Source organism: Monomorium pharaonis, chromosome 6 (genome assembly GCF_013373865.1).
Source record: "Monomorium pharaonis isolate MP-MQ-018 chromosome 6, ASM1337386v2, whole genome shotgun sequence".
NCBI classification, from domain to species: domain Eukaryota; kingdom Metazoa; phylum Arthropoda; class Insecta; order Hymenoptera; family Formicidae; genus Monomorium; species Monomorium pharaonis.
Window position 1 is genome coordinate 3,863,027 of NC_050472.1, and position 20,437 is coordinate 3,883,463.

Here is a 20,437-nt window from a genome sequence, read left to right on the forward strand (position 1 = left end):
AATTTGCATTATATATTTAAGAAAAATCGTTTTACGTCAATTTTAAATTAGATGATTTGTCCATGTGAGAAATTCAAAGTAGTTTTGTATTTATTATATTTATTAAAACGTATTTTATAATAATTTTGAAAATTATTATAAAATAAAAGGTCTATCAATACTGCATCATATATTACAATTAAGTGTTCACGCATCAGTAATTATTTTATAATTACATCTCTCTTTATGATAAATGGAAAACTTAGCGGTAGGAAAGGGGGTGTTAATAATTGCAGTATATAGGTCTTGAATATAGGGTCTCAACATTTGGAGATAAAAACTGATAAAACCAGCTCGTATCTGCACTTGTTTTGATCGGTGGTTATCTCCGATTTTAACAGCTAAATTTCTTTTCGCACACCCTGTACATAGACAGACATATATTCCCAGCTGTTTCCGTCACAACGATAAACTTCGGACCCGCGCTCGCCAGTGGTTTCAGTTAGTTTCAATCGCTCGTATAAGTCGGACGTGTTCACGCACCGCTCGCGCTCCTTCGCACGCAACGCCAGTCACACGTATACACACGTGTTTGTTACGTATGTAGACCGATTCCGCGACTGGTTCGTGACGATAAAACTTTGAAGTCGCTTCTTCAGTCAAGCGCACCCGCTCGAACAAGCCGTAGACGTGTTCTAAAATAAATTCTCGCAAGCCTATTATTGTTTATTCGAATCCCATTGAGCCACGTGCTTGAAGAACATTCACGTGTAACAATTCGATACTTTTTCAATTTTTCTCAAGGTGAGTAACGTAATATTTCAAACAACATAAACTTTATAATTTGACATGGATGGACTGTAGTGTTGCTATTTAATTAGGTCTTAAAAAATCTTAATTGGTTTTATAATAAAGTTCTAAAGGCAGTTTGTAGAATTAAAAGCAATGGAAGAAGTCAAGGTTCGTTGTGTTTGAAGGTAATTCCTTCTTCCTATAGTTCTTTTTCCAGGAAGATGTAGCACAATTGAATTCTAATTAGCTTTAGTTTATGTAAATGAAGACAAATAATAAGTTTTGTTATTTTATGACTTTATCTTACATTTTATGAGTGAAATCATGTACCATCAGGTACCATGTGATGAAAAGAAATTCGCGAAGTTGCTGTTACATAGTATTTGAAGATAATACTATTTACATAGCCATGTCATTTAAATAATTGTACATATATCTACATTATACGTTTTACTCGCGCGCTAAGAAAGAAATGTTGTTAATTTGACTAAATTTTCCAACTGAATTAAATTTTGTCTATTCAAGTATATATATATATATATTTTTTTTTTTTAAATTAACTATATAAATACTTGAATTGAAATTTGTGCATTCAAGTTAAATGCATAAATTCTTAAACTGACAAAATTTTAATTTAGTTGGAAAATTTGGTCAAATCAACTATTTTTTCCTCAGTGCATCGACTACTGACACACAAGCATTGCATTTATTAACTATCCTCAAACCGACAGTCCTTGCAGAATTTTAAAGCTGAAACAACTTATTTAATTACGGCAAAAACTCTCTGAATACATTCATTATTTATGAATATTATAAATGTAATGCAAGATGTTTCTGAGATTTACTTTAAATTTTTCAAGAAAATTTTTTTATAGAGTGTATAAAAGTTAAAAACGCAATACAAAAAATTCTCTCTAAATACCATCAAAATTTTTGAAGTTATGCAAGAGAGACTCGTCGAAGTTATGCTAATGTCCGTGACAGTCTATTCATGGTCACTGTACGCAATTCATCGCGCCGATCTATGCAAGCTTGGAGCTCGAGGAAGCTCATTTTGATGACATTCGAAGCTCGTCGATTCACTAATGAAAAGCATATGAGTCAGTACAAGGGAAAACATGTTTACACTCTGCTGCGTAATCATTAATGTTGACTATCCTGTTGATCATTTTGCCGGCATAATAGATTGCGATGCAAGTTCAGCGAATTGCACGCAATAGAAATATGTTTGTACTTTGCATCCGAGTCGAGGTGCAATAACAATTTTGCGAAATATAATTTGTGCAACGATACGGTAATTAATACTTGGAAAATATTTTTTATCGTTTGAATATCTCGGAACTGAGTCCTGAAATATTCAGATATTTGAGAATGTTATTTTTCCTTGTTAATTAGATTCTGTAGCAGAAAATCTGTTTGTTGATTTGTTACTTAAGTTACACAAACAAAAATGTATTAAATTACTAAAAAGCGATCATTGAATATTTCCGTTCAATTATATTAGCAATTGTAACAAATAAATTGTCTTAAATGTAATTCTTTGAGCATTACACAATTAATTTGATTCAATATGATGATTGTAATTTAATAATGGGATTTCATAATAATAAGATTTATATATAGTTGGAAAGCATGAATAGATAAAGAAATAATTCTTGAAAATTTTCTCACACACTCGTTTTTGCATAATGTCTCCGTTGGCTGGGCATGCAATGATTTAGAGGGAACTAGCTTCGTGTTTCCTGCGCTTTGATCTTATTTCGCTTGAGAAGCGCTGAATCAGCGAAACTCAAGGCTATCATGAGTGACATATTAAACTTTATATTCTGAGAAGTCTGGGCTACGAAAAGGTCTATTTTGTACAAACGAGACGAGTAAAAGATTGATGTACACAAAAGTACAAAGTTTTTCTTTTGTAAGAACAGAATGGAAATTGTTCAGAATGAACTAATACTATTTCTATATACGATCGATGTACTTTGAACAGAAATTAGTTGTCGATAAATATACACATTTCTCGTCGTCTAAAAAAGGTATTTCAAATTCTAGGGTAATATTTGACACAGACTTTTAAACATTCCGAATGAAAAATTTCTTAAATGACTTTCTTGAATAAGAGACCTTAATATCAAACGTTTAGCCTATGTTCGCTCTTCATTTCGAAAGTTAAATTTGGTACCCGTCGCACGCAAAATTAACAATTTGAATGTCTCACTGTGAAGACCAAAAATAAATGTCACCTCGCAATTGTGCATTCAGTGCCAGGTCCATGGTCAAAGAAATTCACCTGGACGAAGGCCAGTCGTCATCGTCTCTGCCTCATCCGTATATTCTACTTTTGAAATCGTAGGTCGGCGATGTCGGTCACGCGAATTCATTTCGATCTCAAAACAACGTGTCACGAGACATTGTTTTCTCTCGCTTTCACGATAGTGTATCGCGGGAGCAACAACAACACGAGGTATATTGATCGTATATCGTAGCGAGAAATATAGCTTCAGCGTATGTAAAGAGGTGAAGTAAGTTGAGAAAGGGAGGTATACATCGAAACTAACGTGGGACTGAACAACCTAGATTACGAGATCGGAAATGTCAGCAAAGAGTTTGAATATAAATGCATTTGCAGATAAATCAACCACCTTCGCGTGAGCTTGATGTCATGTTATTAAAACGAGACATGAGAATTTTAGAGAAAAAACTACTTCTGACACCTTCAATTCCTTCAGGATATGAAGCAAGCAATTCTGCACACTCAATAATTACTCAATATTTAATTGCCGAATATTATTACGGACACGCGATTCATAAACTAGATTTTCGCAACGTTAACGTTGAAAAGTCACATTATCGCTGGTTATTTCGCGAACAAATCCGATGCCAATTTCGCACATACTCGTTACGCCCGCTTATTATTTTCAAAATTTTCGAAATCAATTTCGTCATTTTTGCGCGACGTTTATTGCTAGCGGCGCACGATTTTTTAGCAGTGGGCTGTTTCACGATCAAATTACTTTCGCTGCTAGTAACAGCCCTCTTTGTCTACGCGGGGCGATCGTGGATAGATTGCAAATGCGTGTCAGATAAAGTTACATAACGCGCGTGCCACGAGCAAATCGGGGGAAATCGATGAACTGTCGAAAAAGAAATCGCTTGGTCGACGGTCATCGCTCGCCGATCGGAAAATTAGCCGATGTCGAAAACCCGCTCTGTCTGCCGGCGATAATCTTTCCGCACGCGTACAACACGCGATACGGACGGTGATTAATCGCGAAAGATAACCGACGACACAGTTAGTCAGCGGTGCATGCCTGTCGAGTGATTGCGCGGGGCAACGGTCGATGAAATTAATTTCGCGATCTAGAGGTATCTTAATTAAAGCCACGTTTTGTAACGTGCAAATCGTAATTTATACTTTTTGTTTATTTTAAGTAGCAACAGAACCGCGAATTTTGTTCATAACGATTACCAATAAAATTTCTGCATTTTTCAAATTTCAGGATAAGATGTTTTTCGAGGTCTTGCAAATGATTTAATAAAATTACTATTTCATAAGGTTTTTAAAGTTATATACATTAGGAAGACAAAGGTCGAATTTGAATTTATGTCACTTTGCGATATCTTTTTTTTTAAATCATTATATTCAAGTGTTTTGACTTTGACCAGTTCTGAACAAGCGATGACTCATATTTTTATTTCAAAGATAAAAAATACGTGTATACCACGTATTTGTCATAAAAAATGCAATATCATTCTTCCTTAAAAATCCACCGCAGAAAAACCCGCTTCTTAAACGCTCTCAACTTTTTCTGGAATTCTAAAAACATTAATCTTTCTTTTAATTGCGCTAAACAAAATTAATTTACAAAAAAGTAGTTTTTATATATAGCTATAAATTTATATTTCCTTTTTCATGTCTTAGTTTATAGTGCTATATTTTTTTTTCTTATCAGCGTTACAATAAATAAATAATCGCGACTAAGCAACAAACGGAGTCGTTTGAGAATGACTTTAAGCGGCGATGATTCAACAATAATTTGTCATGTGCGAAATTTTAAGGCTTCGCATTTCTGGATATGTCTGGCGAGAGTTTTGGCCGTTTGCCAAATGCTCGAAAAGTAATCGCAATATATTCGCAGTTTAAGCATACAGATACAGTTATATAATAAAATCGTTTGGGAGGTCAATGTACCGAAGTAATAACTGCAGAGAACGCGGACGGTGTTTGGTATCTGCTGATACCAAGGGGAATTAAAAGTTCGCGTGCTTCCAACAATTGCCGATTCGTTTAACGAGAACAATCGTTCGCCTTCGCCATTTGGCCGCAGACATGACAGCGTATTCTTGTCAGGCGATCGTCCAAATGTCTAAATTTGCATTTCATCTTGTTCCGAGAAGATTGCAAATTGCATTTTTTTTCGATCACGCTTTTAACGCTTTAATTGTTTGCGTTGACGAAACAAAGTGCGCGTATAATCAGTTTCATTATTATTATCTCATTATCTCACTTTGTTATTTAACGAACAGTGGCAAATTTCAATGTATCAAACTTGAGATACGACATCAACTTAAAAGATAAAACGTATATAAGTAATAAATTATGAGAATAATTACACACAATCGTAAATCTTTTCACTGGGTCGATTTCTATCGACGCAGCTTTATGACTGCGTAGATGTTTTCGAGATTAGTAAATATTTTGCAAGTATCTTTTCTATCTATAAATATCCCAAGCAATTTGCGGGGTATCGATTTGGCTCGTTTTCGGACAGATCGATGTCAAGGACATGTGTGTCACATTTTAATTTATTACCAAAAATTTGAAAATTTTATAGATTACCCTATTGTTACGTTTGTAAAATGTATAAAATTTGATTATAATTGTCCTATTAGTTATTAAAAGTTATTTAATTCTTTTGCTGTTGATTCTTATGTAAAGTCGCATTTTGCAGCACTTATTTGCAAATTTGATAAGAAAATAGAATGACTAATTGAATCAAATTTTTGACATGTATTAATAAAACTCTAATATATATTCGTGCAAAAGTGTATTTGGATCGATTCACTCGGTTGAAAATTATTTTCCTAAAACATCAGCAAAATAGGATCATTTATCATTAAATTTTTCTTCTTTCTTTGGTTTCAGGAAAATTCAGATATTGACAAATTTTTTTATATGAAAAAAAAGAATAACTTAAGAAGCTTGTAGCTTTTTAAATTTCGTTTGATTTTTAACGTTGATATTGTAACAACCAAAACATCTTTAAACATTTATTGTTTGCGACTATTAATAAAGGCTTGAGAACCTCAATCGCCGATAAAACGCACGACGTTAACGAGATTCACATCTGTCAAGTCAAAGCCACGAGTGAACGAATACACAGACGTTACATTGAAAGACTTCAAATATATGTTTATATATGTATATATATATATATATAATTTTGCGAAAATATTGTTCAGAGTTTTGAAATTAGTCCAGCTGTCAAGTTGATCTCTTTCCCTCTTTTGCAGTTCTGTCCGTTTCCGATTGCGCAATATTAAATAATCTTGTCAGAAACTTTTTCATAAGGAATGTTCTCGTTTTGATTTCTGACAACGTAAAAATTTCATTTGCGGAGTAATTTCCAATTACTAATTCGAATGTATTCTTCTACGGAGTTTATATGCTAATTACACGTAATCGAGAGAAAAGTAGTTAAATTACTACATAATAATTGCTGAAAACAGCGAGAGTCGTAAAAAAAAATACTACGGCGCGTTGAGAACCTTTGAAACTTTCTTACCTGTCGGTCACAGAGGCAAATCTCTCTCTTTCTCTCGCTGAGAAGACGGGAGGACTATAGCTCGCGCACGAGAGCTTACATATTTCCTGGGAGAGCGTACGATCGTACGATAACTTTTATGGCTCTCCCCCGACGACCCCGAGACTTGAATTGAAATTTTATTTCTCCCAACACTTTTCACAGATGATCGTTACGTAATCTATACAAAAAGCCGATTTAAACTTTAAAACGTATAATAAACGCGAGCACTTACGCAAGGTGATCGTCACATATTCGTATCTCAATGCATTCGATGCATATTAATGCGCTCTGTTTTCCAGCACTTTTTCCGCAGGCGGTCTCTCTAAGGACAGCTTTAAATTAGAATAAAATGTAGTGCGCGAGGGAGAGTCACGTATAATGATACGTTCTTGAGATCGAAACGAATAACAAACTTAAGTATGCAAATGTCAAGCAATACCGTTCTCGTTTCGAATGAACGCCGCTCGATTTTTATTGTTGTTTGTACAGACGACTCGTCGCAAGGGTTCTATTACACTTGTCGTACGCAAATTTTTCATGTGCATCGATTGGCTGCCGGATAGGAGATTTCGAGAGAGACGAGAGAGAAAGAGAGTGTTCCCTGCACAAATGTAATATATTAAAAGCGCATTTCTGACGGCGGAGAGATGGGGCGAAATAATTTGCGGGTTGCGAGCGTGCAGACCGGTCCAGTCGCTGCGTTTCACTCGCGCGTGCAACCTTCTCTTTTACGCAAGTCCCAGGAAAGTGATCGACCTTTTTGCGCCATTATTCGCCGAGATAAACTAGGCTCCTGTGCCTAACGCAATAACGATCATTTTTCCCGCGCTCGATTCCGAGAATAGAATTAATCTCGCTGACAACTGACCGTTCTTTTTTTGGGGGGGGAGTCAAATCGCGTTTTCCTCGCATTGTGTAAATTTTATCAGTGAACTGTATATGCTTAATGAAAATGCCATTGAATTGTCGGATCTGAACGGGATTTTATCGATCGGTGCAATCGCCGTTTATTGCGATTGTGCGCAATAATTACACAGCTAATGACCGCGAGACTCGGATTGAGTCAACTGATACGTCGCATCGCGGAAAATACGGTCAATTAAAGAGAATAATAGAGAGTGATTCGGATTAACGCTACGCGAAAACAAACCGCTGAGGCACGTGGAAAGATAACATCGGCTATCAGGAAAACCGCGTATTGCTAAATAATCGTTGCGCAGCAGCAAAATTATAAACGAATATTTCTCTCTATTAATACCGAAAATTATTATCAATGAATAATAACATATTTTTAATTTACGACTCACCGTACGAAGAGGGATCTGTAAACATCTGGACCGGTTGCACTGCCAACAGCATCGCGAGGGACCTTTGAGCTCTCGTTCCAACAATTGTGTCCACGCCACACGTGGTCGCGCGCACGCACATATTCACACACAACCTGCGCAAAAAGAGAAAAGAAAATGAACAGCACGTCATTAAACCTTGACAATGTTTGGCTACATGCGATGTTGCATCGGCAAACAAAGTGCAACGTTCATTTTCGCATTGTGCACACAGCCGCCTACGTGCGTACAATCTGATGCCGGCCAAGTGAATACGAAATGTTTGCATTGTCTTTCCATTTTAATCACGTAAAATTCTTTAAAGATACATGTTCTCTAAGGACGTTTCTAATTGTTAATTTACAGCAAATTGCCACATATTTTTATTTGTAACTAAAAGTTCGGAATAAATTTAATTTTAATTTTGATTACAATTCTCTTTTTCTCTTTTGAGATTAAGATCTTAAATAATAGATAAATAAAATAATAGATAATAGTAGATAAATAAAAATAATATTAAAATCTGTTTGTATGAAAAAAATGTTAAATCATAATGTCTAATAATCTAAATATTTAAATTAAAATGAGGTTTGTGTTAAAACGTCGATAACATTTTTCAGATATTTTATTGACATATTATTATAACAGATATTAATCTTTCAATATTTTCAATGTTTTTTAATTGGCATTAAAGATTAATGATATTTCTATTTCATCTTTTAATATTTTTTTCTGTATTGAGAATAGAATGTCTCAAATAATTAAAATTCTTTATAAATTTATAAAATCATATAGAAATATATTCTAAAAAATTCTGAAAGTTATTTAAAAATATGAGAAAAAAAATGTTAATCCTGGTGAACATTTTTCTCGGAATTTTTCATATAATTTTTCAAAATTTCTCTCTTATAACTTTTTAAACAATATTCAAATTTCTTTAATATAAATCTGAAAACATTTTTGAATTCACACATATAAAAAATTATGAAAAAGAGTTTTCTTTAATTCTAAAAAATACTCATTTTTATAAAAATTCTGAGAAGAATGTTCACCAGGATAGGACATATGAGAAATGAGAACATAAATACTTTCAAAATAATAATCTAAGCGAGTGTACATCGTTAACCGTGCTGATATTCTATAATAAAGACTCGTGTTATTTTTAACGAATTATATCGAGACAGACGGAATAGATCGCGACGGCGTTTGCTTTGTGTTTTTCCTCAAGTAGGCCGTTGTGCAGTCTGCTGTGTCATTCGCATCGAGTAGACGCGAAAAGAAAACGTGACGTCTGGCGCGAGCGACCCGAAGAAGCTGTCGCAAGGAAAGAAATCACGCGATCACATTAATTCATACGCCTCGTCTTATGCATATTCTAAATACAATCTGACTTATGTAACCTCGGAATTAAAAATACAACGATCAACGTTTCACGTAATAATCTAAGTCCGACTATAATAATAGTTACATGCTATATCTCTTCGATTTACGATAGACGGATGAATCACGAGAAAAAGTTCTCGATGTTACGAATAACGCAATATGGCCGTCTTCGTCCCGATTAGGCCAAAGGCAGAGAACGAGACATTTTTCTCTGCCTTACTCTACGAGTACGACTACGACACCTACGTCTCGTTCTCTGCCTTCAGCCTTAACACGGCCGGTGAAAGAGGGGGGGGGGGGAAGCGCAGGGGCAAGGAGGATAAAAGATGATCGAGCTTCGTGGCCACGTTTGCCAGGATTTTAGATCCTGTCTCGCTATTACTTAACGCGATGAGGCTCTAAACGTCGATCGAACGACAGATCTAAAAACAATAATCTACTATCTTGAACAAAAGAACTGATCATCGGCGTAATAAAATCGATCGTGATAATTCGGCCGCTACTCGGAGATACTTTCGCCTCTCTCCCTATTCGAACGAGAGCGACTCGTCGGGCACGAAAATATCTCGCGATCGCATCGATCGTCGCCGCTTCCGCCTGATTACTTCCCCGACTTCTGCGCGACGAGATAGCCCCGGTCGGGGGCACGACCGAAATAACTTGTGATCTTACCTAATGGCCGTTAATGGCGCGAGCTCGCCCGGCTTCGAGAGCGGTTAGGTTTCCGCGAAGTTCGACCGGTCCGCGTCGGCCGGGCTTCGCTGAACGTTGGGTGATGCGTCACGTCGTCATGCCCTCGTCATCGGGTATCGTCAGATCATCACACGAGAAGGACGAACGTTCGACAGGATTTACGCGCCCGCGTGACGAACCTTCGGTCCCGAAACGCACGGCACAATAGCGCGAAAGCCGTTAACGTCGGTTAACGTCCGATTGGTTCAAATGAATCGAGCGTGAAGTTGGCCGATTTCTCATGTGACCGAAGTTAACGCCGAGCGCGGCCGCGCGGCAAATTCGCGCTGCTCCATTTCGATGGCGCGCGATTTTTTTCAGAGTTCCGCGAGACCGTGCCTAATTATGAGATCAAGATCCGTGAAATCTTATTATGCAGTAAGTCGTGACGCCTCCGGTCTGAATGTTTCTTTCCAGGAGTAGAACAACAAGTCACGATAACATTAAAATGAATCGAAAAGTGACATTTAATAATTACTTTGGAGCCAAGCAGTAAGAAATAAAAGGTCAAGAACGGGCACGAAAGGCTGTAAATTAAAAGATAATTTTTTTTATTTGACAATTATTTAAAAAAAAAAACAATTTTAACTTACGGAGTAAATTCTTTTTATTCTTTTACATTATTACTTTGCAAAATACAAATTGTGAATGCTTATGCATTATTAATGTATGCTGACCTTAAAATGCATTGTAATAATATCGACTCTTGTTCTACTTATTTTACTATTTCATCTTCTTTTGATATTAATTTCATTAGTCATCATTTTGGTATTATTTTGAGGTCACGATGACTTTTCGTCCGTTTGAGTTTCGTGAAGGATCGACCGTATTTTTTGGTCGGCAGGTGGAGAGAATAACGGCGTGAAATATCAAACAAGAGAAACGTATTACTGTTTAAAATTCTATTTTGACCATTATTTTATTTATTCTCGTTGCAGAAAAAATTTTGCAAGATTAATATTAAGATTAATATAATACTGAAGTATTATTAATCTTAATCTTAATATTAATCTTAACAAGTATTTGAGATTATGCATATTCGAGATATTTTTCCATTCTCGCTGTGAAAAAGAAATATCGAAAGATGAATAACAACGCGAAGAATGTCGGAAATTGTCTCGTCAGTGGCCGGATATCGCTCGCGGGTCTCTTCGCACGAGGCGAAGTTGATCGATCGATGCCAGTCGTGCACACGCACGCACCCGAGCAGGCGCACAGGTGGGCATGATGTCACGTTTCTTTGTTCCAGGCGATTCGCGCCGAGCGAGACCTCGAGGTTCGAAACGCGCGCTAACGCCGCCGGCTGATCACGTGGTACGTCATCGTATCGACCAGCGGTGCGGCCGCCGCGCCGATTGGCCCGGCCGGGGGACACGTGACCGCGCTCAACGTCAGTCCGGAGTACCGTCTGCTGGCGGTGTCAGGCTGCACTTGTCAGTGCTTGTTGGTGCTTGTTAGTGTACGTTCCACGAGTGAACAAAGGATACCGTGGGGCAATAAAAGGTGACCCTCTGATTCTCGAATCGTTCGAATTCGTCGGCGTCGCGTTTCCATTTCGCGTCGAGGTATCGGCCGGGATCGTCTCCGCTCGCCTCGCGTCTCGATCCCCGAGCGGAATTCGCGTACAACGTCACGGTGCTGAAGATCGCGTCTGCGGTACAGGCGCTTTTGACAGCTCGCCGTGACGTGCATTGTCGGCGAACCGCCGATCGGTGAGTCGGCTTCGCCGTGACGGTGGTCGATCGTGCTCGAAGGGTTCGAAGGGAGAGCCCGTCGACGAGACGTCACGACTCGAAACAGATCCGTCGAAGCGATAGCCTCGATTCTCCTCCTCCTCGCAGCTCTCTGTAGTCTGTCTCTCTCGCACGCGGGAGACCTTCGGACTGAAGACAACCGCGAGTACGCGTTTTCCTTTCGCCGCGCGCCACGAATTTTCGAACGACACTCCGCCCGATCGCGTGTCTCCTCTTCCTTTCTCTCCCCCCCCCCCTCCCCCTCGTCGATCGAGTTTCCGCGGCCTGTGCTGCGCGAGCTTAGGACATGTACAGCATGAACTATATCGCCAAGATCATCAGCAACTTCCGTCTCTTCTACAACGAGATCAACGCCGCGACTCTCACTGGCGCGATCGACGTCATCGTCGTCGAGCAGCCAGACGGCTCCTACACGTGCTCGCCCTTCCATGTCCGCTTCGGCAAGCTCGGCGTACTCCGTTCTAGAGCGAAAGTGGTAAGTCCCCGAGAACATTCGTACTTATTATCAGCGGTTTATCACCGCTTAAATGTGATAATAATCGATTAAAGATTGTCCTTCGTTGCGTTTGAAAAAAAAATTGTCATTGCTTCGTATCAGTATTTTTTTGAAAATTGTTGAAATTATGGCTTACAATAAATGAACATTTTTTATTGTAATATAACTTGATATTATAATGCTAATTAATGCTCCTTACATTGTTAAAATAATGCATTCTCGTCTTTATTATAAGATATCTATTTCTCAAATGCTTTTTCAAGAATTTTTATACCTTTTTTCTTTCTTGTTTTCTATATTTATATTTTTATATTGAAATAAGAAAGTTATATTTTTTCTAAGATTATGTATAGATAGAGATGAAAGATACATATGAGATTGCATCTTGTTGCATACAAGGAATGTTTTTGTAGGTTGACATTGAGATAAATGGAGAGCCCAGGGAGATTCACATGAAACTTGGAGATTCCGGTGAGGCGTTCTTTGTGGAAGAAGTCAGCTCGAATGGATCTCCAACAGACACCGAAATCCCGCCACATCTGGCCTGCTCGCCAATACCTGACAATTGCTTCCCACCGCAAAAGTTCAATCTGTTATCGGATCTGCCTCAGGAACAGAGAGAGAAGATTCTCATAGACTCAGTACTTTCCATAGAGTGCGAGAAATGGGAGCAGATGTCCGCCTTGCCGCCCGATCAACGGGAGAAGTTTTTGATTGAGCAGTTTTCGGATCTTCCTGCGGAGCATCGTGAGAAATGGCTACAGATTGCTTCACTGACCGCGGAAGAGCGAGACGAAATGTTCAAGGAGAGCTTCGGCACTATATCCCCGGAGCAGAAGCAACAGATGATCAGAGAACAGTATTCCACTTTGAAGATGGAGGACAAGGATAGATTGTTCAAGGAAAATTTTCCTGAGCTCTCAATCGAGCAGCGGCAGAATTTTGAGAAGGCTTTGCTGAGTGACTGGAAGGAGAAAGAGGAAGAGAAACATGACAAAAACGAGGATGAAGAGATATTCGATATGGATGCTCTTGGTGATGAGCAGCCAAAATTGACGATTTCTTGCCCAAAGTCTTTTGTAGCTGTCACTTCATCTGAAAGAATTCGCAAGATCAGCGTGGTGAAGAATGACTTTAGGCCAATTACCGATGATCCCCAGAGCAGTAGTAAGGAGAAATCTAGCGACGAATCAAATGGTTCCTTGAATAAGAAGAATTCGAAGGAAGAGAACGTTGATGAGTGCAAGAGTAACAATTCGATTAAGAGGAAGCGCAAGAGGAAGAGCATTATGAAGAAGAAAGGCTCGCAGAGAAAAAGCAGTAATGGCAGCAGCAGTCAGACAGAATTGAGCGAGACTGATGCAACGTTTACTGAGGAGTCAATTAGCGAATCGGTAAGCAATGTCATTTTAATGTACATTATAATTTTTACTGCTATATCGATACATTTATTTATTGAAAAATAATATTTAAGGGCCCCATTCTGGAAGATGAAAAGAAAAATGTTATCGCGGAATTATTGACATCCTCCCAGGACATAGAAAAACGTCCCGAAACCGATTTCCATTTTTTCAGTGATTCAGAAGTTACCAAGTATGTAATTATATATTTCTTCACGTTAGTATATGCGCGTACATTTAATTATATTAACATGTTATATGTTTAAAAGAAATAAAGAATCCAGATCGTCTTCGCCTGTTCAATCGGATACGGAATTTGAAGTACGTAAAATCACGCAGGAGGGTAGCGAGAGGGAGGATGATAAGGGTCATCAGCAGAGTTGGAGATGGGGCGAACTACCCAGTCCACCCCCGGAGCCAGCGCATATGTCGCATAGGAATTCGTTGAGTTCTTTGGCGACAGCTAATCAACCGAATAGTTAGTATATGATTTTATTGTATTCTCTGTCTATAATCAACATGCCAACACGCCTGTACACACTGTTCATAATTAACATTTTATTGTACAATTCTAAATGAAAAATATTGTAATCGATCATTCATGTTTCAAAAAACTAATATGCCTGTATTTGATACATAAAATTATAACAAAGTTAACCAGTCAATGTTGTAAAATTTTTAATCTTTTTTTTTACGATAATAAGCTAACTCAAATGCTTGATCACTAACCGTTTACTAACCGCTTTTTTAATGGCAGAAGATGCACAACGGTCTATGCTCAGTGGCATGTTCTCCTTTATGAAGAAGACTTCTCGCGTAAGACACAATCCAGAATCTGAGGGGATTTATCTTAGCGATCTTAAAGCCGACGAACTGGACCCCGAAGTTGCGGCTTTGTATTTTCCATCGTCGCATCGAGGCCCGACGGTTAAAGGTACATGGTTCACTTTCGCTTTTGCATATTAAATGCATGTTAAACTAACGCATTTATTTTCCTTTCTATTGCTTCCAATAGAAAGGGCTTTCTTTCTATTCTTTCTTTCTATTCTTTTCTCATATTTCTTGTTACTTTTGAGTTATGGTCATTAAAATACTTTTTGTAATTATTTTTAGTAAAATATTAAAGTATTTAACATGAATATTTCTTATAATTTACGAATTTATCTTTTTGCTTTTTGGGAACGAAAGGATTCAATCTTTATTAATAATAAATGAAGATAAACTCTGACTAACAAAACTGTATACATTTATAAATTTGTCAGATTTTTGTTTTTGTTAACTAATTGGTTGTGATTTTGTTGTTCTGTAATAATTCCTTAATTATATGTAAAAAAACATAATGCACATTATCTCTATATTACAGACAGAAAAGGGGTGGATGAAGAAGATACAGAGTCGGGCAATGGGCCAAGTCTACCTCAGAGTCCGAACAGTGTTGAGGGAGCTATTGGCGGACCAAAGTCTCTGGATAGCGATTTCGAGGAACCAAAGCATCATATTTTCGATAATAACATAGATATAAGTATGTCTTTGTGCGGTGGTTTAGACAGTGAAAATGGACCATCTCAGGAAGTGTTCAATGAAAATTTACTACACTTCGAAGACGTTTGTAATGATCCGAAACTGTACGAGAATCCGAATCTGGTTGTGAAAATCAATGGAAAATTCTACAATTGGACTACGGCTTGTCCGATAGTGTTAACTTATGTTGTTTTTCAAAGATTCTTGCCACAAAGCGCAATCGAAAATCTATACATGTCGTTGCCGGTACATGAAGATAAGAAGCAACAGAACATTGACAAGTCCGAGAGTCGTAGTGGATATAGTTCGTGGTTTTCTTGGAGGCGATCTACTCAACCTTCTAAAAAGCCACAAGACGCTAGTCAAAGTAAGTTCCTTAAACTTTTGATTCCGTTTAACAAACTTCTTATTTACAAATATAATATTAAATTTTATATGAAAAAATTATATTATAAATATAACTTTAATTATTGCAGATGATGAAACTGCTATGCAGGCATCTGAACAGTCTTTGGAAGTTAAGGCTGTGGCAAGTGATGAATTAGCTTCTACTAACAGGTGAGTTTCTCGCCAATTTCTTTTTTAGATTTGAGTTTTCACATAAATAATCACATAAATATTTAATAATAATTCTATTAATTATATCTTTACAGGGAAGTAAAGACTGAGCAAAATACAGATTCGTCAAGCTCAACTGAGATAGAAACTTGTACAAGATTAACAATCACATCCAACGAAACTACACTTGCAAAGACTGAGAAAACACGCGAGGGCGAGGGCGAAGGGTACAGTGGCGGTGAGGATTCTGATAGTAATCACAATGAACCAGCAGGTATCAAGATACCTGTGGAAAGAAGACCGTATTACGAATCTACAGAGAAATATCGTAAAACTTTGCGACTATCGTCTGAACAGATAGTAAGTATTTTCATATATTTTTTTCAATTGCGAAAAGTACGAACAAAAAAACGATTAAATTTGATTTTTTATAGGCAAGTCTCGATCTAAAGGATGGCGCTAACGAAGTAGTTTTTAGCGTTACTACGGCTTATCAGGGTACGAAACGCTGTAAATGCCATATTTATAAGTGGAAGTGGAATGACAAAATCGTCATCTCCGACATCGATGGTACTATTACGAAATCCGATGTGCTGGGTCACATCTTACCGATAGTGGGCAAGGACTGGGCTCAATCCGGAGTTGCTCAACTATTTACAAAGATAAAAAATAACGGTTACAAATTACTGTACCTCTCAGCAAGAGCAATCGGTCAGGCTGGAGGAACTCGGGAATATTTGAGAAATTTGAGACAAGGGGATCTGTCGCTGCCGGAAGGACCGCTATTGTTGAATCCTACAAGCTTAATCTTAGCGTTTCATCGTGAAGTGATAGAGAAGAAGCCAGAAGAATTTAAGATATCCTGTCTGAAAGATATTCAAGCGTTATTCCCTGAAGGATCCGCGCCATTTTATGCTGGATATGGAAATCGCATAAACGTATGAGCAATAAATCTTATTTTTCGATTATTAATTTAATAAATAATTAACTTTTTATCGAAAATTACTAAAATGCTATTAAAACTATTTGTGTGTACAGGACGTATGGGCGTATCGAGCAGTAGGAATTCCTATAATGAGGATATTTACCATAAACCATCGAGGAGAATTAAAACATGAATTGACACAGACATTCCAATCTTCGTAAGTTTTATATTACATTGTTATTGTTTGTTAAAATGTTTTTTTCTGTTGAGAAAGTGTTACGGAGAGAATGAGGAGAATATATAACACCAAAACATCGAGAAATAAAAAAATATTTAATTGTTAATCAAATAGCAATTGTCAATGTATATGTGACTTAATCACTATTTTAATTTTTAACACTCCTAATACACTAAGCTATTTTTGTGCCTTTTTAAAGCATTTTTTTCTATTGTTTTGAATCTTAAAAATGCTATATGCTACTAAATTAATCTTAAGCAACGTGTACTAACTTTAAAGCAATTGTGTTATTTGCAGATGGAATATAATTGCAGCTAACTACAATATGTATTATCTAGCATTTAATATTATTGCTCGTTCTAATTGTTATGTTTAGTGCTTACTAACTATAAAGTTTTATGATCGAAACTATTTTTTTTATTTGCAAGAAGGTTTAAAATTATTAACAAACTGGGACCACCTTTCCTATTAAACTGTGAAAGGGTTTGAGCGTTAAAAATGAAGTTATTGGTTGAAAACAAAAAGAATAGGAATGCAAATTTTCAGAGAGTATTGATAGGTCGGATATTTCTGTGATTACAGTTATACGCGTCAGTGCAATATCGTCAATGACTTGTTCCCGCCACAACCTATGCCAAACGTCTTCTGATAGCACAACCATAAATTTTAACAGACATATTAATTGAATTAATTAAAGTATTAAAGTGTTTTAAATACACACAGTAACACCAGTGGCATATCTGGCTTTAACGCATTGTTGCATTATACATGGAATATTATCATGCATAATTGCGCAATATTTTTTGGTAACAATGGACAAAGTACGAAATTAAAACAAGCACTTTATATATATTGTAAGAACACACGAGTAATATGACAATCAGGAGAACTCATTTCTAATTATAAATTTTTTAATTGTCGAATGTAACCATAATTAGATATGCTAGTATTATATTTTGGAATATATTTGGTTGTGCGACAGCTCCTACTTCTTATAATTTATAGGGTAAGCACTTGTTTTTTGTACACATTTGATTTTTTATCACCGCTTGATATGCTTTGTTTTTTAGCCATTCTAACATCTTGTCATTGGGAGTACATTTTTCATTTGCTACCAACAGCAATGAGAAAGGGGGATGGTTTAAATGGAATTTATAATTCATAACTATTTTCAGACATTGTTATTTGATTGTATGTACAAGTGAAGGAGTTTATCATGCTTCAAACTTTTTATTTGTGCTTATCGTCCATAAATTTTCAACCAACCACTTCATGTTCGCTCTTGCATAAACTGCGATACCACTATTTAAACTTTAATGATATTAATGATTTTTATATAATAATTATATAGTTTATAAATTGTGTGTAAATATTCTGTGCTCTCATTATTTACATACATTCTTCTTTCATCTGCAATTAATTATAATTTACAGAATTATATTTTTTATGTTTATTTTTTTCCTTAATATCATGTCATATGTTTTTTATTAATTTTAGATTTCTTGCATTGTGTGAACTTTCTATTTTAATAACTTATTTAATGTATATACATATTGTCATATTTAGTTAACATTGTATGTTTAACTAGAACTTAGATAAATTCTGATAAAATCATATATTTCAGTTAACATATCAATTAATTTTTTATAAACGAGTTATAGACCAATGAAATATTCATTTTTCAGCCATACTGACGACACGCGGATATGGACACATTTGATACATGCTTTGCAATTCTTGTTTATTTTCTAATTGCAGATATTCGAATATGAGCTTCATCGTCGATCAAGTATTCCCGGCGTGGCGAGAAGATGCGACAGACGAATTCAGCACTTTCGCGTATTGGCGAGAACCGATACCCGAAGTACCGAAACTTGAGGAGCTCTACACTCAAGCTCAAGCTACCTAAGAAATTTTCTTAATTTCGCAACTGAGTCATTTGCTTGGATTACGAATGACGATTATTATATTTAACTAACTTTTATACTCTGTGCGTTAATCGTAGTGACTTTGACAGGTGTGATTATTCTATACGAGAAAGTCTCGCTAATGTGAGCACTCTGTGTATTGAAGATTTGTTGTTTAGATCTTAAGTGATCATGTATAAAAAAATCAGCCAAGAAATTGCTTATATATATATTATATATACATATATTTATATATGCATATATATATATATGTAATATATAAAATTGTAATATTTAACTTATATATACATGTATATGTTTATATCATTCATATATAAGAATAAGTTTATAATGAGAATAAGTATTTTATTATATATATGTAATCTTACTTTGAAAAGTAAATTTTATCGAGATGAATGACAAAACATTCCAGCTTCGTTACATTTAAACAATCTTGTGTTAAATGATATCAAATACATTCTGTATCTCAGTCGAATTTAATCACACCAGTCAATGTACACAGCGTGCCTAGAAACTAGATACAATATAGTTATATGCTTTACAATGTAACGAACAGCAAGCCTTGCATCACGCACTATACTTCAGGAGTCTGCAAGCTGTTCCATCTTTTGTCAGAGTCGATGTAGAATACTCTCTGGGAATTGTTAATTGAGAGTTTCTTAATCTAGTGCGAATCGTCTATGTATTTGTGGCTCCTGCTAGAAAACCTCGCTTGTTACCGCACACGTGCAAATTTTATACGAGCATATATAATTGTCCGCGTCGTCATATATCGTCAGTTTTCTACATTGAGATGCGTTGGAATTTTGCTTAGTAATCGGTGATGAGATATTCTTCTAGAATGTAAGTTGCAGGCGGATAATTAAGTTATCGCTTTTACGTTCCCTATTTTTAGGTAGTTATAATTTCAGAGAGCTATAATTTATTTTTGATTATAAGATCTCGATTAAGTTAGTGAGCTGTGAAATTGCCATATCGTCGAAATAATATACTATCATTTACATTGTGATATTCTGATCAAACTAGGAATTATGAAGTAGATAACGTGTACATGGATTTCCTTTGAATATTTGCGTTAAGGTAGTCGTATAACATACGAGTCTATAATACGTGACCTAATGTTTATTTGCTATTATTCTCTTTTCCTCAAGCATGGTTGTCCTCTAATCAAATACATTCTACCAACTATTGGTCTTTCATATGTTATCTAAAACATTTTTGACGTATAGATTACGTTAGTATCTTTGTAATGTTGACGAATCTACTCCTCGTCCTTCTTGAGTCATTGAAGCAACAAAAAAGTACAACTGTATCCAACCAAAGAGGATAGAGTCATGTTTGCAATAGATTATGTTCTTTATTACGTGATAATACATTCATTATAGGAAAAGACAGAAAAATTATAGTATGGGAATAATTTTAAATGCATCTCGATTTAGATAAATGTAATGGCACAGAATGACAGAGGAATTTATGATAAAAGGAGATATTGTATATTTCGTATTAATTTAGAATAGACTTTAAATTAACTATTTTTAATTAATTATATATAGTACGATGTAATATTACACTGTAAATTTATAATTCTTTAATATTTAATTT

The 20,437-nt window shown here is 36.1% G+C and overlaps 1 protein-coding gene across 4 annotated transcripts; it reads left to right on the plus strand.

Moving 5' to 3' along the window:
* Window positions 1–478: 478 nt before the first annotated feature.
* LOC105839866 (phosphatidate phosphatase LPIN2) lies at window positions 479–20,369 on the plus strand. Of its 4 annotated transcripts, XR_001139344.3 has the most exons (13): window positions 479–783; window positions 11,265–12,244; window positions 12,679–13,659; window positions 13,740–13,858; window positions 13,935–14,143; window positions 14,423–14,599; window positions 15,029–15,553; window positions 15,663–15,744; window positions 15,840–16,104; window positions 16,179–16,682; window positions 16,783–16,886; window positions 17,490–17,913; window positions 18,666–18,800. XR_001139344.3 is itself a non-coding variant. In XM_012686462.3 (12 exons), exons 2-12 carry the CDS (start codon window positions 12,056–12,058, stop codon window positions 18,814–18,816), a joined length of 3,306 nt encoding a protein of 1,101 aa, XP_012541916.1. In that variant the 5' UTR covers window positions 479–783; window positions 11,265–12,055; the 3' UTR covers window positions 18,817–20,369. The 4 variants fall into 4 exon arrangements, 3 of the variants coding, with proteins under 3 accessions (XP_012541916.1, XP_012541918.1, XP_012541919.1); XM_012686462.3 differs by lacking the exon at window positions 17,490–17,913 and having other exon boundaries at window positions 18,666–20,369; XM_012686464.3 differs by lacking the exon at window positions 17,490–17,913 and having other exon boundaries at window positions 14,426–14,599; window positions 18,666–20,369.
* Window positions 20,370–20,437: the final 68 nt, after the last annotated feature.

Bases quoted from the DNA above. Each gene is read 5' to 3' on its own strand.
- LOC105839866 (XM_012686462.3), top strand. From the start codon at position 12,056: ATGTACAGCATGAACTATATCGCCAAGATCATCAGCAACTTCCGTCTC. The intron at 13,660-13,739 runs GTAAGCAATGTC...ATAATATTTAAG, and splicing joins AGGAGTCAATTAGCGAATCG to GGCCCCATTCTGGAAGATGA. The intron at 13,859-13,934 runs GTATGTAATTAT...TATGTTTAAAAG, and splicing joins AGTGATTCAGAAGTTACCAA to AAATAAAGAATCCAGATCGT.